Genomic DNA, 26,118 nt, shown 5'->3' with positions numbered 1-26,118 from the left:
TGCAGCCCTGAAAAGGGCTTTGTCATTAACTTTAATCATCAAATAAATAATTCTTCACAAAGCTGCATCGCGCGCTGTAGAATTCTAATTACGCTCGTTCGCCCCTAACGCGCCTTGCGAGTTGGATATCCTTAGGCATTATGGTCACCCTTTTGGCGTGAATAGCGCACAAGTTAGTGTCCTCAAAAAGACCTACTAAGTACGCTTCACTGGCCTCCTGAAGCGCCATTACCGCTGAACTTTGAAACCTTAAATCCGCCTTGTAATCTTGGGCTATCTCCCTCACTAGCCGTTGAAACGGGAGTTTTCTTATTAGCAATTCAGTGCTCTTTTGGTATCTTCGAATTTCTCGCAGAGCGACTGTTCCCGGGCGGTAACGGTGCGGTTTTTTCACGCCACCAGTGGCCGGTGCGCTTTTTCTAGCCGCTTTCGTCGCTAGCTGTTTCCTTGGCGCTTTACCTCCGGTAGATTTTCTAGCTGTTTGTTTTGTTCGCGCCATTTTGTGACTTGTCAAAGATACTGTTGTGTTGTATTGTTATTTTTATTATCCGAATGATTATTGAGTCTGTCGCTTTTATAGCAAACCCCCTACCAACTTGTGGAATTTTATTTTTATGATTAGGAAATGAGGGTAGTTTTTTTCAGGGAGCTCATAAAACACTGTTTCTGTGATAAAGTCACATAAACTCTTTATTTTTCACTTTCCTTCCACCGACTGTAATTGGAATACCATTGTATTTAAGTCTATAAATTATGTAATACAAAGTGGATTTAAAAAAAAAAGAAAAGAAAGGAAAACATGAAACAGTAGGAGTAGGGCCCTGTGCTGGGAGGTTTTCTGGCCACGTCTTTCCCTCAGCGTTACAGATTCCGATGTGGTAGTAGTTTTACAGCTAGTTACATAATATGTAATTTAATTTTTTGACGTTCAAAAAGCGCTGACTTTGTAAGCCAATTTTGAATAATAAATATTTTTGAATTTTGAATTTTTTTTTTAATTATTTTTTATCGTACCTCTATAAAATAAGTGTCAAAGTTTTTTTGGTGTATTATTCGTTGGTCTAACAGAAATCTCTGTGAGGTGTGAGTGCTTAGTTCATCTTGCAACGGGTGTACCTCTGACTACCCCAATTGAGATATAGTTGTGAGCGTATGTTATGTTGCTATTATTCTTTAATCTGTGTTGTTTTAGCACTGGCTGATGAACTGATTGATGGCCTATTGTCGGGATTCTCTTAAAATGCATAAATGGTTTTGTCATAATTTTAATTATCATAATCCTTTTCGCATAACGTTTTTAAGCATAATAGTACTTTTCCATAATAACATCTAAGAATACTGGTTTGTTAGGTATAACTTATTTTTAGACTAATATTTGTTGGTATAAATTTGATTCGCATATAAATAGGTATCCATAATTCTTTTTTAAAATAATAGTGTTTTGTCATAATTTTTACAAGGCATAACAGTAGTAGGTTAGGGTGCGGCGGGGGTGGCCCTTGGGCCACCCCTACACCGCCAGCATGTTTATCTTACACACGAAAAGTATACTGAATGATCACCAACAGCATGAAATAGAGTCAAAAAATATAAAAAGTCACAATCATGAACCAAATGCAGCCAAGGAAAAAGTAAGTTTTGGAAATGTTCAAAGTTGTGCCAAAACTTTTCTTATTCGGAGTATAGTTTTTATGCTTATAATACTTATGCTTATATGTCATTATTGTTATTAATTATTATGCTTATGGTAGTTATGAGTTTCAAAATTATGCTTAAAAAGTTATGACAAATTAATACTATGCGTAACTAATAATAGGACAAGTAACATTATGCCATGGTAAATTATTACATAAAAAAATATGCGTAAAAATAGAGAACCCCTATTGTCACAGCCCGGACACTTCATACAAAACACCTCGTTTTACACAGACACTACATATATTGACGTGTGTGACGTCAGAGGCTCATACGATCTTCTTCTATCGTGAGGGTTGTAAGGTGGAGTACCAGCCTCATCAACCCTGGTGTCAGGGTTACTATTGAGCCGCCAAAGGCCCCTGACATGGCTCATGTAATGACCACTTACTTACATCAGTAAGTAGTAACGGGGACCAACGGCTTAACGACGTGCCTCATACGATTGAAGACTAAAATAAGTCTGAATTCCTTAATCTATGCCCGCGGTATATGCATACTCTAGCTACCTACTTGACTTTACAGATCTTAAATATTGGCCGAATAAACATTTTTTTAATTTGATTTTGAGTATTTGTACTCACTGGATACCTCAGGGCGGGCTTAGAAGTCGAGGCAGACCGCGTAAAAGATGGTGTGACGACCTCAATGCTTATCGCAAGGATTAGCCGGAGATCGCGCAAAGTCGAGAGGAGTGGAAAAATCAAGGGGAGGCCTTTGCCGTGGGATCGTATAGGCTAAATAAGATAAGATTGAGTATTTGTTATGTTAAGAGCCGTGGTAGCCCAGTTGGTAGAACGCTTGCCTCTTACTTTTGAGGTCGCAGGTTCGAATCCAGCGCAGGCTTAATTTCGAATTCATGTTTGGATCATAAATGATTATCACGTGCTCAGCGGTGAATGAAAACATCGTATGTGACCTAACCTTTGGGCTGGTTTTCCCTTCGGGTTGGTAGGTCAGACAGGCAGTAGCTTCTGTAAAAAACCGGACCTGTCAAATCTTCAGGTTAGGTAAGCGGACCCTGGGAGAAACAGGGGAATTTGTTATGTTAAGTATGTTAGTATCGATGTTCAACCATGAAACTTAAAAACTGTTCGGCCCTGAAAAGGGCCATGTCAAAACCTATGCTATTTAAATTTTCGAAAACCCAAAATCAACAATATTTCCATTATTTTTTTCTCTCACATTTTTTTTAATTTACCCACCAAAGCCGTATAGCGTTCTGCCTTGTCTTTTTAAGGCGTAAACAACATCCATTGCCGTAACAGTTTTTCGTTTCGCGTGTTCTGTGTAGGTTACAGCATCGCGGATAACATTTTCCAAGAAAACTTTCAAAACGCCTCTTGTTTCTTCGTATATCAAGCCAGAAATCCTCTTCACGCCTCCTCTTCTTGCTAATCTTCTTATTGCTGGCTTGGTAATACCTTGGATGTTGTCTCGAAGTACTTTTCTGTGACGCTTAGCGCCCCCTTTCCCGAGTCCTTTCCCGCCTTTTCCACGGCCTGTCATTTTGACGTTATTTTTTTCCAAAAAGGTTCTTTATAGTGCAAAGTGCAGAGTGAGAGTGCGCGCGGAATTATGTGTGCTCGTTTTATATAACTTAATTTTTTTTATTGAAGGTAGTTGAGATACCTTCGGCTAAAAATATTATTTTGCTAATTGGACTTGTTTTCGATAAAAGTATTAGTAAACCTAAAGTTTTTCCCTCGTTACAATAAATACTACCTTATTATAATTTTATTATGTAAACCAACAGTATTTTGGGTCTATTGTTGTCCGTAAATGAATATATCTATTTCTCTTTTGTTTTGTATTTTGTTTTTTCCTGTTTGTGCAATAAAGTATTTGTTATGTTATGTTATGTTATATTTTTTATTATAAAGTAATTAATTCAAAAAAATACACATGAAAAGTGTCTTTCTTTTTTTTAATATATATTTTTGACTCAATAGCTCAATATCCACCCAAATATCTAATATTGCAAGTTGTTTATTTATGTTTGTTAATTATTATGTTCAAAATACTTACGAGTATGTATTGGCATCACGCCTGTATACCGGAAGGGGTAGGCAGAGGTGTATAATATACCTACACCTTCTCACGAAGTCGAATTCATTAGTTTAGATTCCGAGCAAAATAAAAAAAAAATTGACGGTAAGTTTGAAAAGCTACCTAGCAACGTACACGAGAAAAAATAAATTATCTTCACCGAACCCCCGCTAGTTGCGTACTTAAAAAACCTATAAGTACCTCTCATAACCTACCAAGCTTTAAAACAATCTACAGCTTAGAACAAAACGACCAAAGACATTCAAAATGGCGCCGAAAGTTCCTAAAAAGCCATTGAAATCTATGGAGAAGCCTATCGAAAAACCGATTTCAAAATCAAAGAAGATGAAAAAGAAGACGTTTACCAACTTCTCCATTTACCTATACAAGTTATTAAGACAAGTAACACAGAATAAGATTGGAATATCAAGGAAATCAATGTTGATAATGAATAATTTTGTCTATGACATGTTGGAGAAGATAGCTTCAGAAGCGGGCAGGCTCGTAGCGCATTCGAAACGGAATACATTGAGTAGCCGGGAAATCCAATCTGCTATCAAACTTTTGGTACCAGGTGAACTAGCGAAACACGCAAATATGGACGCCTTGAAAGCAGTGACGATGTACCACAATAGCCAAGAGAATGAAGTTTGATTTTGACCACGAAGACTTAAGATTTAAGATTTGTAAATAAATAATTATAATAATTGTAATTTTATTAGAAAAACTACATGGCCCTTTTGAGGGCCGAAAATGGTTTTAAGTTTCAAACTGAAACATCGATATTTTTGTTAAATAACCTCCGTGGTTTGAGTGGCGAGAACGTTCGATTCCGGATTAGGACATTGTAGAAATCAGAATCTCAAGCTTGCAATCCCAACCAAAGGGTGATTTTTGTGCTGTCCCCTCCGGGGTTCGAACTTTGTACCTCCGGATCGTGAGCCCAACGCTCAACCACTGCACCAGAGGCGGTAAATCTAAAAAAATATATACTTAAGTACCTATAATCGTTTCTGACTAATAAAATCAAATCAAATCTTTGCACCTTATCTCTCGACATGCATTTTATTATCATTATCGACGTAATATTACAATATTGGCCTTTAGATAACAATTTATCATTGATAAAACTGATTGCGAAGCGATTAAAGGTAAACCAAGCACTGATTTTTATTATTTAATTGCTTTAACGTACATTTTCAATTAAAATCAAACGCGTCAATAAGTTAATTCCTATATACTAATACTAAGAAGATATATAATTATAATTCTCAAGTAAATGTCTGTAGGTTATAGAGTGAAAAGTGACATTTTACAGAAGTTATAAACAAAGTGATACATTATAAAGGTAAGGTCGATTAATAATCTAAACCTCCCCATCGGAATTCGAACCCGGGACCTCCGGATCGTGAGCACAACGCTCAACCACTGCACCACGGAGGCCGTTTACGAATTATTCGAATCTCGGTGGGGCAAATCACAAAAAGCACTTTGTGATCAGCCTGTAATGTCCCTAACAATATACAGGGTGTTAACGAAAACTTTGAGGGATGATTCCGAGTTGATACCAAGTGGAATTTTCCGTCGCAAAAGTATGGAACTGAAAATAATTTAAAAACATAGTACATAACATAAATAGCCTATACACGTCCCACTGCTAGGCACAGACCTCCCCTCAATCAACCGGAGGGGGTATGGAGCATACTCCACCACGCTGCTCCAATGCGGGTTGGTGGAGGTGTTTTTACGACTAATAGCCGGGACCAACGGCTTAACGTGCCCTCCGAATCACGGAATCAGCTTACTTTTTCGGACAATCAGGTGATTCAAGCCTGAAAAGTCCTTACCAAACAAAGGACAGTCTCACAAAGTGATTTCGACAATGTCCCCATCGGGAATCGAACCCGGACTAACTGATAATTGATTACTTTAACATATCACGTTATTTAAACGGGACCATCTACATTTTTGTGGGGATCGTAGCCAGTCCCCTCCAGCTTCAAAGTGGCATTTTTAACCCACACATGTGTAACGAATTATTTCAGTAAACATTTCAACGGAATGGGAATGTTCAACTGCTTTCGAGGAGAGGATGAATATGAGGAGAATTCGAAGCAGATAGACCGAGAGATCAAACAGTGGATCAAAACTTATAATGATGTGAGCATCCACTTACATTACATACAAGTTAATGCCATCTGCGGCAAATCTACAATAAGTCATGTCAAAAAAAAAAAAGCTTTTGCCCGCGACTTCGTCCGCGTGGCGTGTGATAAAAGAGAGATCTTTGTGTGTGTGGGAGTGCATATCAAATTTCAAGCATCTAACTTATTTATTTATTTATTTATTTAATTAGTACTGCCACATGGTTTACATTTCGTCGCTGGAAATTTCAATTGACGTAAGGGACAAATGACAGGTTTTCAGGAGAAACAAAAAACATTTCTTGATACTTAAAGTCTCATAACTTTCATCATTCTAAACGTATTGAAAGACGTTAAATACCATAATTCTTAGAATTTTCTTGTCTACCACTTAAAAATAGAATTACTTTAATAACTAGCAAAATAAGAAAGTTACTAACCCTTACGCCCTTGTGTTATTTAAAAAACTTCCCTTACAACTATTAGGTAAAAAATTTTTTTTGCATTTTTGGGTTGTAAAAGTCAGATTTTTTAATATTTTGTGTATTTTTGGGTTGTAAAGGTCAGTTTTTTAAATATTTTGGTAAAATATTGAAGTGAAGGTCTGTAAAAATTCACAACAATTGGTTAATATCACTTATATTTATTGAAATTATAGTTGAATTTTACTTTGAGACATCTAAACACCATGTGCTTGAATATGTTTGCCGATTTTTAATAATAGGCAAATTAAAAAACACATACTTATTAAACATTTGTGTCATTTTAAACTTATTGTATCTAGTTTTGTTGAAATGCAGGTAAATTACCTATAGTCTTAGGTTATCAGATTGAGAACAACATACAACAGAATTGACAGAATCGCACTTCACAGACACATTTTTCTTTTTAGCTTTCGGCATCATTAAAAAGTATCGCCACTTCGATTTGAATTCTAAACAAAACGTGTCCTACTCTGATGGCGCTTGAACACAACCACTGTGAACGCAACTGAGGAGCCGAGCCATTACCGTGGGTCGCGAACCCGCGAGCGGGTACGGGTAGGGAGGGCCACAAGGCTCCGTCCTCTCCTTTACTAGTTTCATGGTATACTAGTGACATTCCCAAATCCCCTAAGACCGAACTAGCTTTATTTGCGGATGATACAGCCATCTATTCTTCGTGCCGTGGTCGATTTATGATGACCGGAATTCTCCAACGCGCGGCCTTGGGCAAGTGGTTTCGCAAATGAAGAATCGAGGTAAAACCGGAAAAAAGTGCAGCGGTGTACTTTTCAAAGGGCTATTATAACACGCCACGGGCACGCCGTTAACTTAAAGTCATCAAGATGTTTGGCAAGCCGATCCCTTGGGAGGAGCAAGTCAAACATCTCGGCGTAGTCTTAGATAGACGTCTTCCTTTCAAGGCCCATATCTAAAGTTGCGCGATCGCGCCGCGTGTGTAATGGGCCGTCTTCATTGTCTCCTTAACAAGCGTAGTAAATTGCATCCTTCCGATCATGACCTATGCAGGGGTAGTTTTTGCTAACGCGAGACCCTCTCAAATCCACTGCCTACAGGTAATACAAAATCGTTTCATGCGGAAAGCCACGGGAGCTCCGTAGTTCCTTCGAAATGAAAATCTGCACATTGACCTAAGTCTGCCAACCATTGCCGAATGGCTCAAATTAGCTTCAAAACTTTTTTCGATTCTGCTCCGCACCACCCAAATCCTTTGGTAGTTGCGGCTTCTGAATACATCCAGCTTAGGGACGGTACTGAAAAGTATCGGCGTCCGAAGGACGTAATATACGATCCCGACGACACGATTACTCTGGCCATAGAGGCAGCCAATCAGCTCGCGACTCCAAACACTTCAGGACCCCGATACCGACCCCACCGGCGTGGTCGACGACTTCCCTCAAGCAGCGCTTAATCGCTATCGACCCACTAGAGTCGATTAATTTCTTCAAATATTTTTCCTCTCAGACCTGACCTCAGCCCTGAGCCGAGGTTCGCGCCCAACTGGGCACCCTCAGACCTGTTCTCTTAAACGTTGTACCGGGTGAGAGCCTTCAGCGCTCGCCATTTTTCCGGCCAAGTAGTTAATGCCATCTGCGGCAAATCAACATAAGTCACGTCAAAAAAAGGGTGTGGAGGGGATTCGGTGCACGTACACGTGGGCGTAGGCATAAAATGTACGGCGAAAGAGTTGAGTAGTGTAATAAGGTCTTAAGCGAAGTTCTAGCTTTGTTTATTTCTAAATGAAAGAATAATAATTAGTATACCAGTTTAGGTTGTATGGTAAATATAAAACTACAAGATTTTTAAGACAGCGGACTCATTGCTAGTTACGTCGTGTTAATACGTGTAGACATAAATGACAAAATAAATAACCACAGTTACTTACGTCCCTATATCAATATTATTTGTTATAATTTCATGTTAGCTTTAGTGTCGTAAAAGACATTGTCATAATTTAAATAACTTTTTTATAAATCAAGACCCTTACATCACTTAAGTAAAAAAAAAATTGTGATATACGTCATACTTTCAAAATCTTGGGTCCTTTACGCCGTTTTATTCAAAAATATCAGAAAATTCAATCGTTAATAAAATAAAAAATATGAGAGCTATTGGTATTTCAAATGTATCAATCGATGGAGAAAAACAAGCTCTATCGAATAATGCAATAAAAAAAATTTGGCCAAATGTCCCTTACAGCAATTGAAATTTCCAGCGACGATTTATTCATTATACTAATTAACTCTAATTATATATATAGAGATCTGATGTAAATCACAGTTACGGCGTACCTAACTTACATAATATAATTGTCTTAATTTCTAACAAAAGAAAAAGGAACAAAAAAGAAAACAATTAGAAAATTATATTAATATGGACCACCCATACAACAGCCATATCCCTGAATATGCCTATAAATCCAACAATTTATCTACATTCCTATCAGTTAGCTGTCATATGTGTGGTTCACATTTAATCATCAGTGATGATTAATGGCCCCGTCATTTAGAAAATGCTTATTAAGCTTACTTATAAAATTGTAAAAATTATCATGAAATAAGTCTAAATCAGTGATACTATTTGAAAATGAATTATACTCAGAACAAATCCGGACCAAAGGAGACTGAAGCCCTAAATTGGTTCTCGCAAATGGGGTAGCAAATATAACTTACTAACTTATGCAGTTTATATTTTTTCATACAATTTTTTTTCCCGCTAACTCCCATTTTTCAAAATACAGCCTTTATATTTACTAAGGTATGCATGCGTGCTAGATTGAACACATCTATCTTACGCGGTTTCGATTTTTTTCATACAAATGTTTTTTCCCGCTAACTCCCGTTTCAGTGGGAATTTTGCAATATCCTGTTGCAACTAAGCTTTAAGTTTACTAAGGTACCTGCGTGCCAAATTTCAAGCGTCTAACTTAAGTGGTGTAGATTTTTCATACAAAAGGATTTTCCCACTAATTCCCGTTCCCGTGGGAATTCCGGGAATTCCTTTCTTAGTGCAACTGTACGGTACCTAAGCTACGTCCCTTCCTAATTTCAAGTGCCTACGTTTAGCTGTTTAGGCTGTGTGTTGATATGTCAGTCAGTCAGTTTCTTCTTTTATATTTTTAGATTTAGATTACATTTCATACAGATCGTTAGTGACATCGTAACTTCTTTTTTGATGTGACTTATTGTAGATTTGCCGCAGATCGCATTAACTACTTGGCCGGACAAATGGGGAGCGCTGAGGGCTCTCACCCGGTACAACGTTTAAGACAACAGGCCTGAGGGTACCCAGTCGGGCGCGAACCTCGGCTCAGGGCGTCGTCTGAGAGGAAAAATATTTGAAAGAAACGTCGACCCCGCCGGCGTGGTCGACGATTTCCCTGCCCCGCTAGGGTCGATTAATTCTTTCAAATATTTTTCCAACATAGCAAACATAACAACATAACATTAATAACATAGTAACGGTTATTGTGTAAAGAAATCAGAATCATTTATTCAACGTAAATATCATGGATAAACTTATTGAAGGTCAATGCAACATTTTTGAATTTACGTCATTTCGCAAGGTGTTATGGCTGAGGAGAAGAAATGACAAGAAACTGCAACAGCAACACTTTTTTTAAAACCAATGAGGGTACATTACAAGTTTTACAAGTTTAAAGTGTACGTCGGTAGTTTTACTATAAAAACCCCGAGTGCATTGAGTACTACCCGCTATACTAGCTGTTGGCTTGTTTACAGCGAGTAGTTAGTGGAAACCGAAGTGTTTGTTGTAAAGCTATTCTATTTTGTTTTCAGGCTATAAAACTATTACTTCTCGGCACTGGCGAAAGCGGGAAGACAACTATCATAAAGCAGATGAAGATATTACACGTGCAAGGATTCTCGCCAAGGTAAAATAACAACGGAACAACCCGGAAGTATAGGGCCCAAACTGGTTTGGGCTCTAAACCTTTGAATTCAACCTTTGATTTTGAATTCACTTACAACACTGCTGGCGAGGACTATAGTTGCATAATATTAACCTCTGCCTACCCCCTCAGCAATACAGGCGTGATGTTATATTATAATAATAATCTTCTTCTATCGTACGGGTTGTGAGGTGCATTACCAACCTCATCAACCCTGGTGTCAGGGTTACTATTGAACCGCCAAAAGCCCCTGACATGGGAACCGAGACCAACGGCTTAACGTGCCATCCGTAGCACGGATCGTCTTACTTTCGGACAATCAGGTGATCAGCCTGTAATGTCCTAACCAAACTACGGATCACAAAGTGATTTTTGTGATATGTCCGGATCGCGAGTCCTACGCTCAACCACTGGAGCAAAAATCCAGCACAGGCCTAAACCAACGATTGTCGAATTTGTTTTCGAATTCGTGTTTAGATCATAAATGATTGTCACGTGCTCAGCGGTGAAGGAAAACATCGTGAGGAAACCCACGTTCCCGAGAAGTGCATTTTCAGAGGTATGTGACCTGACTTGTATTGGGCTGGTTTTCCCTTCGCGGGTTGGTAGGTCAGACAGGCAGTCGCTTCTGTAAAAAACCTGACTTGTCAAATCTTCAGGTTAGGTAAACGGACCCTGTAAAAAACGGGACGACGCTAGGGATATGATGATTTGTTTTCCAGTGAAAGATCCGATAAAGCAAAAGTGATAAAACATAACATACATGAATCCATTTACGACATAGTTCGTCACATGGCACGACTCAGCATTGGCTTACAGAACCCGAAGAATGTCCAAGCCCAGCAGTTCATACTCAAATGTGGACCTGATGGGCCTCCAGAATACAATGAGGTAAGTGGTGTGCTTGACGGTATGACGTGCCCAGAGGGCGTTTTTTCACACGTTGACAGCCCAGTTTTTTTTTTGACGCGACTCATCAAAGCTGGTGTCAGGGTTATTATTGAGCCGCCATAGGCCCCTAACATGGCTCATGTAACGACTACATACTTACATCAGTATGTATTAACCGGGAGCAACGGCTAAACGTGCCTTCCGAAGCTCGGATCATCTTAATTTCGGACAATCGAGTGATCAGCATGTAACGTCCTAGCCAAACTAGGGATCACATAGTGATTTTTGTGATATGGCCCCGACGGGATTCGAACCCGGGGCCTCCGGATGCGAATAAATGATTCGATTTGATTTTGTTCTACTTATTCAGGATTATTTCGACTACGTTCGTGCTCTGTGGCGCGATGGCGGCGTGCGGGAGTGTTTCAGACGATCCAATGAGTACCAGCTGATTGACAGTGCTGGGTAGTAAGTTATACCATCATTTTCGATTTGCGACTTATTGTCGATTTGCCGCAGATGGCATTCTACTTATTATATTCCGGACAAATGGGGAGCGCTGAAGGCTCTCACCCGGTACAACGTTTAAGACAACAGGCCTGAGGGTGCCCAGTTGGGTGCGAACCTCGGCTCAGGTCGTCGTCTGAGAGGAAAAATATTTGAAAGAATTAATCGACGTGGGTCGATAGTGGTGGAAGTTATACCATCACATCCATAGATTTACTACTACCGCGCTCAAAAAGTGGGACGCAAAGTTACTGTTTAATAGCGACGTTGACAGTACTTTACCTCAGTGCGCGATTAGGCGCCGAACTGGCAACACGGGGGAGTGCGTGGTAAAAACTTAAAGAAGGATGGAACATCATATTTGACATTGTGCATGTTATCACACTCTTCGTCGTCAATAATTATGTCTATGGGTGATCTTGGTTTTACCGTGGTATTTCCACGGTATTCCGCCAATCAGCATCACACATAGACATAACGATCACAGTACAGTGAAATAAAGGTCGATTTTTGTTTGAATGAAGTCGTGATTGACGAAAAATTGGTGGATAGATGTAAATACCTCTCATTACGTCATTATGAGGAGCTCGATGGCGCAGTGGTAAACGCGCTCGGTCTGCGATTATTGAACTTTCGCAAATGCCGGTCATAGGATGGGTGACCACAAAAAAGAAAGTTTTCATCTCGAGCTCCTCCGTGCTTCGGAAGGCACGTTAAGCCGTTGGTCCCGGCTGCATTAGCAGTCGTTAATAACCACCAATCCGCACTGGGCCCGCGTGGTGGTTTAAGGCCCTATCTCCCTATCCATCCATAGGGAAGGCCCGTGCCTCAGCAGTGGGGACGTTAATGGGCTGATGATGACGACCTCTCATACATCGATATTTCTTCGTGTTTCAGTTTCCTGGACAGACTAGACCTGATAGAGAAGACGGATTACGTTCCGTCTGATGCAGATATTTTGAGGTGCCGTCAGAAGACGACTGGTATACAGAAGATTGAGTTCAAAGTTAAGGTAACAACTAAATTTAAAGATAATTTAAAAAAATACATAACATAACACATAACAATAGCTCACGACTATCCCAATTGGGGTAGTCAGAGGTACCTACATCCGTCACAAGACGAACTAAGTACCCACACATCACCGAGCTTTCTGTTGGACCAACGTGATAGGTGAGCTGTATCGCCGTCTATAATGGTCGAGACAACTGTGTTAGTGAAAACTGTTTTTAGATACTTACATGGATTAATTAAATTGTAATTTATTTTATAACTATAACACTTATTTAATGTGTCAAATAATAATAATAATAAAACAGAAAATACCTACTTATATAAACATTGTGGCAGGGATGCCTGCTTAGTCCTTTATGATCCAAACATGAATTCGAAAACAAATTCGACAGTCATTGGTTTAGGCCTGTGCTGGATTCGAACCTGCGACCTCAAAGTGAGAGGCAAGCGTTCTACCAACTGGGCTACCACGATTTCCAGTATACAGCACTAGCCATATTATTTTTAAATCTACCCTCATTTTTATTAATTGAATTAAATAAAATTAACTTTTTTTTGAGACTGGAATGGAAAATGCTACACCGACAAGAGCGTGGCTCTTAGCTTGATGATGATGAACTTTTTTTAACTAGGTACCAAAATCAATGCACGGGGGTTATCAAGATTTTTGGATGTTTGACGTGGGCGGGCAAAGGGGGGAGAGGAAGAAATGGATACAGGTATGTACTGTTATGTGTGGCGGGACGAGAAATTTAAAACGCGTGATGGTCTCGCCAACGTCTGGGGACCAAGCGTTTCTTAATGAACACGCCTGATTTCGGAATCTAAAGGTTCGAGAGGTCGAGATTCGGTTCCTGGCGTATATAGAATATGAGTCCTACCTGGGCTGCCACAGCAAACCGCTCCGGGGTGATGGAATTCCTCTTCAGCCGGCCGGCGCACGTATCGAGCTGAGGCTTCGAATTGATGGTGAACTCCAATGCAGGATCAACTTTTATCACCAATTGTTCATATAACACGTAGAATAGGCTAGTTTATTAGCTTACAAGCGGATTTACGGATTAAATTAGGACAAAATTATTTATTTATAAGAGAGCGCGCACACGCGTGTCCATAGTTTTTTTCTTCACTCCAGGGGCGCGGGGGGGTGGCTCCCGGTTGTCATTAGTAGGACTCATAGTGCGCTAGATGGCGCTACACGTTTAGAAACGAATCTCGACATTCAATTTCGCGGAAAAATATTAAATGAAATTATGAATACGATACAGTTATGGATATCTTATACATCGTGTTAGTGACATCGTAGCGAAAGCACATAATAACGGGTTCTTACCGCGTTTAAATGGGGATATGAGACTCCACTCCAATCTCATTAGTCGTCCTTTTTTTTTTTTTTTTTTTTGACGTGACTTATTGTAGATTTGCCGCAGATGGCATTAACTACTTGGGCGGACAAATGGGGAGCGCTGAAGGCTCTCACCCGGTACAACGTTTAAGACGACAGGCCTGAGGGTGCCCAGTTGGGCGCGAACCTCGGCTCAGGGCGTCGTCTGAGAGGAAAAATATTTGAAAGAATTAATCGACCCTAGTGGTGTGCGTCAAGCTAGCGGCCTCAAAAAAAAAATGGGCACGAAAAAATAATTTGACCATACCAAAAAATAGTACTCTTATTGAAAAAAATAGTACCTGTTGTAAAAAAATTAGTACCATCACGGTTCTGGATTTATAGCCATGTTTTATTGCACTTGCTAGCTTGACGGTGAGCGAAATTTGGCGAGAGTTAACGACAAGGTCTTTCGCTTTGATTTAAACGCCAAAAAATAGTACCGAAATAGTACTCACCCCCTGCAAAATACCGAAAGTAGTACTTCAACGGTTCCAAAGTTATAAAGGTAGTTCTTTGATCCCGCTAGCTTGACGTTTTGAAAATACCTATTATCTGGGGAATGCTTGCATACTTCAGTTTGTAACTAATGTCAATAAACTCGTATGAAATAGTACTCCCTACCATCATAATTTGGACCTGATTCTCTTTGTAGAAATATGTCAAAAAGTCATTATAACCTATGTCATACATTTATCAAGACAAGTGCAGTCGCGAACAAAATTATTACACATGGTCAAGAATGTTGTCAGATTTCAGTATTTTTCCCCATTTTTGGGTAAAAATTGGTGAAGTGCCAGGGTTGTTAGATGAAAGTAATATCATTATTGAAACTCTTTGAGTTATTCTACAAATACTGCAAATTGTTTATTAACAAACACTTCGATCCGTAACAAATTCAACATGAAGGTATAAATTATAAAATAAAACAGCAGATTAAAAATGTATTATGATGTATTAAAATCACAGATTGTTTTCGATAAGAACTAGACCCATGCAGCCATTTTCTATTAAAATTAGTGCATATGGGTGTATGCAATAGGATTTTTTTGTAATAGCAGCACTGAAGTGCAAAGAAATGGTAGGGTAGACCTCCAAAATGGCAATACTTACGAATAAATTGTGAGGTTATGTAATTGTCTACGTGACTGTATCAACAACAAATGTATGGCATAGGTTATGATGATTTTTTAACATTTCTACAAAGAGAATCGGATCAAAATTATGATGGTAGGGAGTACTATTTCATACGAGTTTATTGACATTAGTTACATACTGAAGTATGCAAGCGTTCCCCAGATAATAGGTATTTTCAAAACGTCAAGCTAGCGGGATCAAAGAACTGCCTTTATAACTTTGGAACCGTTGAAGTACTACTTTCGGTATTTTGCAGGGGGTGAGTACTATTTCGGTACTATTTTTTGGCGTTTAAATCAAAGCGAAAGACCTTGTCGTTAACTCTCGCCAAATTTCGCTCACCGTCAAGCTAGCAAGTGCAATAAAACATGGCTATAAATCCGGAACCGTGATGGTACTAATTTTTTTACAACAGGTACTATTTTTTTCAATAAGAGTACTATTTTTTGGTATGGTCAAATTATTTTTTCGTGCCCATTTTTTTTTTGAGGCCGCTAGCTTGACGCACACCCCTAGTGGGTCGATAGCGATAAGCGCTGAATGAGGGAAATCGTCGACCACGCCGGCGGGGTCGGTATCGGGGACCATTAGTCGTCCCGTGATCATGGCACTTGCAACAGTGTCGAAATATCGGGAGTCTCATATCCCCATTTAAACGCGGTAAGAACCCGTTATTATGTGCTTTAATTATGATAATAACCGCGTAAACTTAAAACAATCGTAGCGAAAACTTTGAGGCATGATTGAGAGACCATGACTGTGAGTTGATATCAAGTGGAATTTTCTGTTGCAAAATTCAAGATTTCTTTTGTGTTTATTTAATTATTTTCAATTCTCTAACGCGACGGAAAATTCCACTTGATATCAACTCAGAGTCATGAGCTAAATCATCCCCCTCAGTATTCGTTACGGTGTCACTTACACTATGTACAAGTACATACATGTAACCGTACAGGTATACATATATGGGTTTTAGTGACACCGTAACGAATACTGAGGCGGATGATTCAGACCATGATTCTGAGTTGATATCAAGTGGAATTTTCTGTTGCAAGAATATGGAACAAAAAATAATTTGAAAAAAAAAAAGACACTAAAATTTTCATGAATTTTGAAGACATAAAAGATTAAGGAAGGCCCTAAGGTTGCCTGGAAGAAATTGCTATTTAGCAATAAGGTCGCCGATTGTGCTTCTCTTGTCACTTTTGTAATTGTTTTTATAAAGCGTTTTGTTAAAGATTAAAAACTTACTTATGTCTTTTATACGAAAAATACTTGAGACAAGATCATCAAGACATTGTCCAATACATAAAGTTCGGCAGGTTGCCTGGCAGAAATTGCTGTTTAGCAATAAGGCCGCCTATTGTGCTTATTTTATTCGTTTGTACATGTCCTTACTTATGTCTTTGTGCAATAAATAATTATTGACTGATTGTAACAACAGTGGCTGCAAGTTGTCTTTGATTACTTGTGGCTCTGCCCACCCCATTAGGGATTACGGGCGTGAGTTTATGTATGTATGTGTAACAGAGAGAAATATAATAAAAAAGGTGTTCATCCTTCAGGTATTTGAAGGCATAAACGCAATTTGGTTCCTGGTGGCGTGCAGCGACTTCGATCAGACCCTCAGGGAGGACGACTCCACCAACCGGCTGAGGGAGGCCCTCTCGCTCTTCGAGGACGTCTGGCAAAGCAGGTACATGTTGAAAATACCCATACTTTTCATCAGAAAACTCAAATATCGTAAGTTTATGTAAGGATTATCATACATAAACTGCCTATATACGTCCCACTGCTGGGCACAGGCCTCCCCTCAATCTACCGGAGGGGGTACGGAGCATACTCCACCACGCTGCTCCAATGCGGGTTAGTGGAGGTGTTTTTACGGCTAATAGCCGGGACCAACGGCTTAACGTGCCCTCCGAAGCACGGAATCATCTTACTATTTCGGACAATCAGGTGATTCAAGCCTGAAAAGTTCTTACCAAAAGGACAGTCTCACAAAGTGATTTCGACAATGTCCCCATCGGGAATCGAACCCGGACCTCCAGATCGTGAGCCTAACGCTCTAACCACTAGACCACGGAGGCTGTTCGTAAGCAATAATTAAGGATTTTATCAGAAAAATATTATTGGTAGGTATCATCCTTTATCCTTTGATTTTGGTTTCAAGACGGTTTCGAGAAAATTTCAAGGCTAGAGTGAACAGGCACCTTCTGGGCTCGCTCCATCTTAGGCCTCGTCAATGCCTTCAGGCAAGTCTGGGGCCAAGAGCAAACCCATCAAAGGTAAAAAAAGACCATTAACAACACAAGAGTCAGCAGAATGTGTCTACACTCAGCGGGATCCCTTGTCTGGGAGACAAAAGAGTGATGCAGAGAATTAGATCTGGATTTGTTCTACTGAATTATGCTGAAAACAGAATTTGTTCCGTTAAAAAAACGGAAATACAAAGTTTTCTAACCGACCTCCAGCCAGCGGGATATTTTTTTTTTATTTTGTAACAAAACCCGAAACACGGGCGGCCATGATTGAGCTTCGTGTGACGTCACTTTTAACAAAATAAACAAACTATCTGTCAAGTTTCAAGTGATACTGTTTGACAGTTTCTTTGCTTATACATTGTTTTAAGTTTACGCGGTTATTATCATAATTAAAACACATAATAACGGGTTCTTACCGCGTTTAAATGGGGATATGAGACTCCCGACACGTCACGGGATGACATGATGTCATCCCGTGACCATGGCACTTGCAACAGTGTCGAAATATCGGGAGTCTCATATCCCCATTTAAACGCGGTAAGAACCCGTTATTATGTGTTTTAATTAGTTTCTTTGCTTATTGAAATGTGACGTCACTGGGCAAATAGTCACGTGACCAACCGATTTCGCGCAAAATTTGAAGTTAGTGAAGAAAAATATTTTTTTTTCTATTATATAGAGAAAATAAAATATTTTAAGAAGTATAAAATAAGCGTCTGTATTTTTAAAATCATCATCATCACCAGCCCATTAACGTCCCCACTACTGGGGCACGGGCCTTCCCTATGGATGGATAGGGAGATCGGGCCTTAAACCACCACGCGGGCCCAGTGCGGATTGGTGGTTATTAACGACTGCTAATGCAGCCGGGTCCAACGGCTTAACGTGCCTTCCGAAGCACGGAGCAGCTCGAGATGAAAACTTTTTTTGTGGTCACCCATCCTATGACCGGCCTTTGCGAAAGTTGCTTAACATCAACAATCGCAGACCGAGCGCGTTTACCGCTGCGCCACCGAGCTCCTCGAGTATTTTTTAAATACTTATCCGAAAACTGTCTAGTAGCCAATTACGCGATGCAGCTTGACAAGAGCTACGGGTTCAAGTTCCGTCAGAGTCAGATTTTTTTCGGTTTAATTTTCTTTGTTTTTTTTATTCTTCAGATTCCTCCTGGAAGCAGGCCTGATAGTCTTCCTAAACAAACAAGACCTGTTGGAGGCGAAGGTGTCTGGCGGCCGCAGCATCGAGCCCTACTTCCCCGAGTACCAGCGGTTCACGGAGCCAGGAGACGACTACACGAGAACTAAGATGTTTATAAGGAGTCTCTTTGCTGTAAGTTTATTTTTTATTATTTTAGGATATGGAAGGTTGTGTAACTTTTGCCTTTACATCTTGATCAGATGATTTATACCAAACATCAAACATCCTATCTTGCATTCTAGGAGGCGACAACGAAAAAGCGCGAACGCATCAACCTGAAAGCTTCATCGGAGCGGTTCGTGGTGATGGAGGCGACCCGCCCTCGCGAATGCTACTTCCACTTCACCACCGCCACCGACACTGACAACGTGCGCACTGTCTTCAGAGACGTGCACCAGATGATCCTCACGCACATACTCAACAACATTGGCGTCTATTGACAATAACGAAATACACAATGGCGCCGATTAAAGCATCAACTTTAGTTTTATTCAGCCTGAGCTACTAGTCCTAGTTTTACTCCGTAAAACTTCCAGAAAAATGTTTGAAGAGCCAGGTGCTAACAATTATTATGGCGAGAGAATATTAAAATACCTTGTTCCAAGAATATTTAATAGTATTGAGTTCGAAAACGAATGTTGTAGTAAGCCACTCTTTAAAACTAAATTAAAGCTGTTTTTATTGAAGTCATTTGATGAACATATTGAATAGTTGGTAGATTTGTAGCATTTAAGAATTAAGTTTAAAACTTGCTGTAATAGATATAAGTAAATAAGTAATGAGTGCATGATTTCGCCAACAAACTGTCTTTCAGTTTGGCGAATGTCTTTAAAATTGTAAATGGTCTTATATTGCTATTAAATAAATTAAAAAAAAAAGTCCAAACCCCTTCTTCCACGTGGTCAAACTGGATAGTCAAACCAATTTATCCAACAGGAATAATTTCTCGCGATAGGCAAACTTTTTGGATAATGGACTCTTTTATAGCGATGAAGTAAAGGCAGTAGTATACGCATTGATGTGTGACAAAACACAGGAGAGTTATGAAGAAATATTTTACATGATAAAGTCACAAATACCACAATGGACTCCGGAAAAAATACATATATGGATTTCTAAACAACTTTAAATACAGATGTTTTAGTTAAAAATAATTTTTAGCCATTTGATTTGGACGATGGCTCCTTCAGCCACGTATTTTAGAAATTCAACGTATTCAATATTTTAAGTTCTATTTTATAATATAAATCCGAAAAAGTTTGACCATCCGGAGAAATTATTCCTATTGGACAAAATAGTTTGACTACCCAGTTTGACCACGTGGAAGAAGGGATCCAAACGCCACGCCACGGTAGGTAATCACTAATTCAAGAGCCACGCTCTTGTCGGTGTAGCATTCTCCATGCTACTTTTTTAGGGAAAAATAGGGCAGTGGTTTCCCTCTTGCCTTCCGCAGTGCTCTGTCTGACGCGAGTGGGATGGCGCCCAGAGTAGTCTATTTCAACGCCGTACTAGGACTCCCGTCCGCCGCCTCTGAATAGTACTGACAGTTACTGCTGCCCTATCAGGTTCCAGGTTACAGTAGCTATGACTTTCCCCTTTCGTGCACCTGTATCTATGGGCAAAGGTTCGATGGCGCCACGGAAGGTACGGCATTATACTCGTAAAAAAATAATCATATCGAAAACATCATAATCCGTCAGTTGTAACTTGTAAATCAAAACTAAACATGTCTAACTAAACAACTATTTATTTATTAATAAAAAGACAATTACACTTACAAATTAATAGGTATAAAATTGTAACCTGCTTCAGCAACTTCTGACGCCCCACTAATATTAAACGGCTTTCCCCACGGCGCGATGCAATGAGGATAAAAACTTCAAGCTCAAATGTAGGCAACACTATTGAGTGTTCCTAAATGTTGACAGTTCTCCATACTGTCCACCTAAAATTCGAGATAAATTGCTATAAAATGTGCAGCAACGTGGAGTGTATCCCGTCTGAAGGGCGAGTTACGAAAAAGAAAAGCAGCTAGTTGGAAAAAGACAGTTTTGATTAAAAATAAGTTTTATCCTTTGCGATCTTTAGGAAATAAATATAACAGTATGATTTTGCAGTTAAACGCTGTGCAAAGGCTTATAGTGTAAAAATATAACCAAAAAACAATATGTTTGTTTACTCAAATAGTATAACAATGGACAATTTTAGTATAGGGTAAGCCGAACGTGTCTATGGAAGTATGAAATAATTATTTACAATATCGTTACGAATGCTACGTTGCAAATTGTATAATATTCGTCGCGCTGTGACAACATCGTTAACGCGTTTCACGCATTTATAAGCGCCATCTATATTGTACGGTCACGAGCATTAACATGTATACACTTTGGTACCATGTCACATTAACTTTATTGCAAATTGAACTGTAAGTCTCACTAAATGTCAAATATTATGTTAGTGCGACAGAGTCCTAAAGTGAGTATATTATATTGCTCATGACCGTACGAGCAGAAATACTTGGTGCGTTACAAGCATCGATAAGCGCCATCTATATTGTACGGGTAGAACTATTTAGTGTGTTTCACGCATCTATAAGCGCCATATATGTTGTACGGGCGGAATTAATTTATGCGTCTTACGCATCGATAAGCGCCATCTATATTGTGTTTCATGCGTCGATAAGCGTCATCTATGTTGTATAGGCAGAAATACTTGGTGCGTTTCACGCGTCGATAAGCGCCATCTATATTGTATGGGCGGAATTAATCAGCCCTCCACAGCCCTTACCCTAAAATCGCATGTCGTTAGCGACGTGATGTCCATGCTGCTTGTGTCTACTCCATCATCATCTCATCAGTGAGCTGTAGCGTGACCATCTGCTCGCCCCCCACCAGCACGCCGTCGCGGAGCACCAGCTGCACGTTCAGCTCACGCAGCTCCTACAATACCCGACACATTTTACAGGCTGTTTATGATGATTAAATAAGTGTCCTCCGTGGTCAGATCGTTGGGCTCACGATCTTGAAGGTCCGGGTTCGATTCCCGATATGGACATTGTCAAAATCTCATTGTCAAACATATCACGTAATATTTATACTATACTGACCTCTCCTGAGACATTGAGCGCTACGGGGTAGGCAGTGGGATCCACTTGCGGCGCCGATGACAGATCGCCTTGTTGAACCTGCAATTTTGCAAAGGTAATTAATTCTTCAAGAATAATAGGCTAGTTCCCAACTAGTCAAATCAGTTACTTTTTACTAAACGTCTTTTTTTTGACGTGACTTATTGTAGATTTGCTGCAGATGGCATTAACTACTTGGCCGGACAAATGGGGAGCACTGAAGGCTCTCACCCGGTACAACGTTTAAGACAACAGGCCTGAGGAGAGTGCCCAGTTGGGCGCGAACCTCGGCTCAGGGCGTCGCGTCGTCTGAGGGGAAAATATTCGAAAGAATTAATCGACCCTAGCGGGTCGATAGCGATAAGCGCTGATTGAGGGAGATCGTCGAACACGCCGGCGGGGTCGGCATCGGGGTAGATTACGTTTTTCTTGATTAAAATGAATATACAGGGTGTTAGTGACATCGTAACGAATACTAAGGGGTATGATTCAGACTTATACTATTAATCCCCAAATGTTTTTCGCTAGTTTTATATCTGTCTTTATATAGTAAATCAGTATTTCATAAGTTATCTCGAACCAAGTACACGGCCCAATTGCTTCGATGTGGACGATCTGAAGGAAGACCTCGAACTCAGCTCAAAATCGGTATTCTTAGACGTCGCCTCAACCATGTGCTTCCAATGACATGACATCATTAATTTCGTATTATTATATTGACAGAATGGATTTGCTCGACTCCAGTAAGTAACGTCCTCAAGTCGAGGACGTAAATGTGGGAATGGAAAGGTATGATGCATGAAAAGGAACGTTTGGAGCGAGAAAGTATGAGAGAGAGAGAGAGTGACGGAAATAGGAAGCGGAAGTTGTATTATTTTTTATTTTATATATATATAAATAAGATGGCGAATTGTGAAGGTGTGTAGCGTGGGTGTGATTAATAAAAGACGTATTAAATAAGAGTGTTTTGATTGAGAGGAGCTCGGTGGCGCAGCGGTAAACGCGCTCGGTCTGCGATTGTTGAAGTTAAGCAACTTTCGCAAAGGCCGGTGATAGGATGGGTGACCACAAAAAAAAGTTTTCATCTCAAGCTCCTTCGTGCTTCGGAAGGCACGTTAAGCCGTTGGTCCCGGTTGCATTAGCAGTCGTTAATAACCATCAATCCGCACTGGGCCCGCGTGGTGGTTTATGGCCCGATCTCCCTATCCATCCATAGGGAAGGCCCGTGCCCCAGCAGTGGGGACGTTAATGGGCTGGTGATGATGATGAGTTTTGATTGAAGACGGCGAAGTCCCTTACCCCCTACCCCCTACATAAATGTCAACCTAAAATACTATAATCCTCAGCTACCACCTCCGTGGTCCAGTGGTTGAGCGTTGAGCTCACGATCCGGAGGTCCTGGATTCGATTCCAGGTGGGGACATATCACAAAAATTACTTTGTGGTTCCTAGTTTGGTTAGGACATTACAGGCTGATCACCTGATTGCCCAAAAAGTAAGATGATCCGTGTTTCGGAAGGCACGTTAAGCCGTTGGTCCCGGTTACTACGTACTTACTGATGTAAGTAGTCGTTACATCGATCAATCAAATAATCAATCAATAATACTTTATTGCACAACAACATATACAAAGGACATAAACATACGAATAAAACATAAGCACAATAGGCGGCCTTATTGCTAAACAGCAATTACATGAGCCATGTCAGGGGCCTTTGGCGGCTCAATAGTAACCCTGACACCCGCCAACCTGACAACCTGAGGGTTGATGAGGTTGGTACTCCACCTCACAACCCACACGATAGAAGAAGATCCTCAGCTGAGACCGAGTCGAGTGGAGGAAGTTTCAAGTAAACATCTTAGTAAAAGTTGATGAGGTCGATCATTGCCCTCACCACACAAGGAGCAGGACTCACCTCAGAGCGCGTCATATTCAGGTTGTTGATCGAGTACATCTTGTCAGATAGCGTGCAAGGGTCTCCACGCTGGAGTATCTTCGGCTTGCGAGGGTTCTTGGCGATACCGCGGCCGCGGCGAGCCGGTTGGAACAGCTCAACTGTGATAGAACAACGTAACATATGCTATATCCCAGCTGTTTAAGTCCTATTACACATTTGATGGTGAGAATAAGCAGTCATCATCACTAACCAGCCAGCCAGCCAACCAGCCAGTAACCAGCGCTGGATGGCGCCATAACATGGCTCCATGGCAGCACAAACTGAGCCATTTCCTTTTGCCCGTATTCGCAATATTCATAATTACTTAGTTTATATAGCAAATGTAAATTCTTACTGGCAATAAATTTATTTTATTCTTATTCTTCACTAATTTAAGAGCCACGCTCTTGTCGGTGTACCATCCTCCATGCTACTTTTTAGGGAAAAATAGGGCAGTGGTTTCCCTCTTGCCTTACGCCCCGCAGTCTGTCTGACGCGAGTGGGATGGCGCCCAGAGTGGTCTATTTCAAAGCCGTACTAGGGGTGGCATTAATAAACTAATCTCAGCTGAAACTCCCCTCAAGACCAAGCTCAAGTCCCTGTTTTTACATAAGAACTGTCACATTGACATCATCTTGAGAGCAGTCTCGAAGCTGAGATTAGTTTATTAATACCACCCTAGGACTCCTGTCCTCCGCCTATGAATAGTACAGACGTAGGAAACGGGATAACGCAAAGGAGATGATGATGTGAATATTGAATCACAATTGGGCGGAAACCCCGCCCTCTCGATGGTAGGTGCGCGACTCGACTGCCCGTATCTGCGTAGATGCTGTGACTTGCATGTCATAGCATCTGATATAAGATAAGGTTACTAACATCTAGAATAAGTAAATAAATAAATCATTATTTTATTGTTGGTTAGGACATTACAGCACTGCGAGTACTGCGGGGCGGAAGGCAAGAGGGAAACCACTGCCCTATTTTTCCCTAAAAAAGTAGCATGGAAAATGCTGCACCGACAAGAGCGTGGCTCTTAAATTGATGATGTAAGGACATTACAGGCTGATCACCTGATTGTCCGAAAGTAAGATGATCCATGTTTCGGAAGGCACGTTAAGCCGTTGGTCCGGTTACTACTGATGTAAGTAAGTAGTCGTTACATGAACCATGTCAGGGGCCTTTGGCGGCTCAATAATAACCCTGATACCAGGGTTGATGGGGTCTATAATCCACCTCACAACCCACACGATAGAAGAAGAGAGATTATTGAATGTCACTCACAAGGTCTTTCTGGTCTGCTGCGGCTGGCGGCGACCTGCGTCCGGGGCACATGAGACAGCATGTCCAGGGCACGAGAGCTATTCGGGATTATGCTCGACGTACCCTGAGGAATACACCATACTTTACAATATGACCATATCATGAAATGATCAATTCTACGATCTGGCCACGACATATGACATAACCCCAAAAAAGATGAATTTAATGTACTTACCTAGAAATTTGGATAGCTATTTTATTTTTGTTCCTTGTATTGTACGTATTTCACAGTTTCTCGGAAGGAAAGATACATTTTTACGGATATACATAATCACTACATAGTATAAAAAAGTCGCTTTTTCTGTCCCTATGTACGCTGAAATCTTTAAAACTACGCAACGGATTTTGATGCAGTTTTTTTAATAGATAGAGTGATTCAAGAGGAAGGTTTATGTGTATAATAACATCCATTAAATAGTGGAGAAATACTGTTATTTTTGATGTTTTTAATGCGATGTCGTAAATAATTTCATTTTTTCCTCAGCATTGCACCCGAGCAAAGCCGAGGCGGGTCGCTAGTGTTTCCATAAATAACACCTCACCTTTGGAAAGGACATCTTGGTGATCTCAATGACCTTGTCGTGTGGAATTTTGTTTGCTGTCAGGCGCTCCATCACTTCCTCTGGACTCGGGTTCAGTCCGGATACCTGAGGATTTCAACCAAATATACAGGGTGTTAGTGACATCGTAACGATAACTGAGGGGGATGATTCAGACCATGATTCTGAGTTAATCATCATTATCATCTTCCTAGCATTATCCCGTTTTTCACAGGGTCCGCTTACCTAACCTGAAGATTTGACAGGTCCGGTTTTTACAGAAGCGACTGCCTGTCTGACCTTCCAACCCGCGAAGGAAAAACCAGCCCAATACAGGTTAGGTCACATACCTCCGAAATATGGGTTTCCTCACGATGTTTTCCTTCACCGCTGAGCACGTGATAATCATTTATGATCCAAACATGAATTCGAAAACAAACTCGACAATCATTGGTTTAGGCCTGTGCTGGATTCGAACCTGCGACCTCAAAGTGAGA

At 40.4% G+C, this 26,118-nt stretch overlaps 5 protein-coding genes across 7 annotated transcripts in view; 2 read left to right on the top strand and 3 right to left on the bottom strand.

Annotated features, from left to right (window-relative positions):
• On the bottom strand, window positions 1–551 carry LOC126378548 (histone H3-like). The gene has a single exon (XM_050026983.1). The coding sequence runs from the start codon at window positions 497–499 to the stop codon at window positions 89–91; it is 411 nt and encodes a 136-aa protein (XP_049882940.1). The 5' UTR covers window positions 500–551; the 3' UTR covers window positions 1–88.
• A 2,237-nt stretch (window positions 552–2,788) lies between these two features.
• On the bottom strand, window positions 2,789–3,277 carry LOC126378556 (histone H4). The gene has a single exon (XM_050026997.1). It carries the CDS (start codon window positions 3,202–3,204, stop codon window positions 2,893–2,895), a length of 312 nt encoding a protein of 103 aa, XP_049882954.1. The 5' UTR covers window positions 3,205–3,277; the 3' UTR covers window positions 2,789–2,892.
• A 734-nt stretch (window positions 3,278–4,011) lies between these two features.
• Window positions 4,012–4,398, top strand: LOC126378286 (histone H2B.1-like). The gene has a single exon (XM_050026479.1). It carries the CDS (start codon window positions 4,012–4,014, stop codon window positions 4,396–4,398), a length of 387 nt encoding a protein of 128 aa, XP_049882436.1.
• A 469-nt stretch (window positions 4,399–4,867) lies between these two features.
• LOC126378451 (guanine nucleotide-binding protein G(f) subunit alpha) lies at window positions 4,868–19,174 on the top strand. 3 transcript variants are annotated; one of them, XM_050026818.1, is made up of 10 exons: window positions 4,868–4,895; window positions 5,790–5,904; window positions 10,189–10,283; window positions 11,024–11,192; window positions 11,563–11,657; window positions 12,597–12,711; window positions 13,346–13,432; window positions 16,800–16,930; window positions 18,659–18,827; window positions 18,938–19,174. In XM_050026818.1, exons 2-10 carry the CDS (start codon window positions 5,806–5,808, stop codon window positions 19,133–19,135), a joined length of 1,158 nt encoding a protein of 385 aa, XP_049882775.1. In that variant the 5' UTR covers window positions 4,868–4,895; window positions 5,790–5,805; the 3' UTR covers window positions 19,136–19,174. The 3 variants fall into 3 exon arrangements, with proteins under 3 accessions (XP_049882775.1, XP_049882773.1, XP_049882774.1); XM_050026816.1 differs by having other exon boundaries at window positions 11,563–11,660; XM_050026817.1 differs by lacking the exon at window positions 4,868–4,895 and adding an exon at window positions 4,925–5,092 and having other exon boundaries at window positions 11,563–11,660.
• Window positions 19,175–21,483: 2,309 nt separating this feature from the next.
• LOC126378285 (zinc finger protein 91-like) overlaps window positions 21,484–26,118 on the bottom strand; it is a 27,264-nt gene continuing 22,629 nt past the window's right edge. Inside the window, exons 26-30 of the mRNA XM_050026478.1 lie at window positions 25,625–25,729; window positions 25,044–25,146; window positions 23,739–23,878; window positions 21,805–21,882; window positions 21,484–21,637 (exon numbers count right to left, since the gene is read on the bottom strand). Of these exons, the coding sequence (XP_049882435.1) occupies window positions 21,533–21,637; window positions 21,805–21,882; window positions 23,739–23,878; window positions 25,044–25,146; window positions 25,625–25,729 (531 nt within the window). The 3' untranslated portion in view covers window positions 21,484–21,532. The remainder of the gene's footprint in view (window positions 21,638–21,804; window positions 21,883–23,738; window positions 23,879–25,043; window positions 25,147–25,624; window positions 25,730–26,118) is intronic.

The sequence above is a fragment of the Pectinophora gossypiella genome, chromosome 26 (genome assembly GCF_024362695.1).
Source record: "Pectinophora gossypiella chromosome 26, ilPecGoss1.1, whole genome shotgun sequence".
NCBI lineage: Eukaryota > Metazoa > Arthropoda > Insecta > Lepidoptera > Gelechiidae > Pectinophora > Pectinophora gossypiella.
The sequence above is the reverse complement of the archived record's forward strand: the minus strand, read 5'-3'. Positions and strand labels throughout refer to the sequence as shown.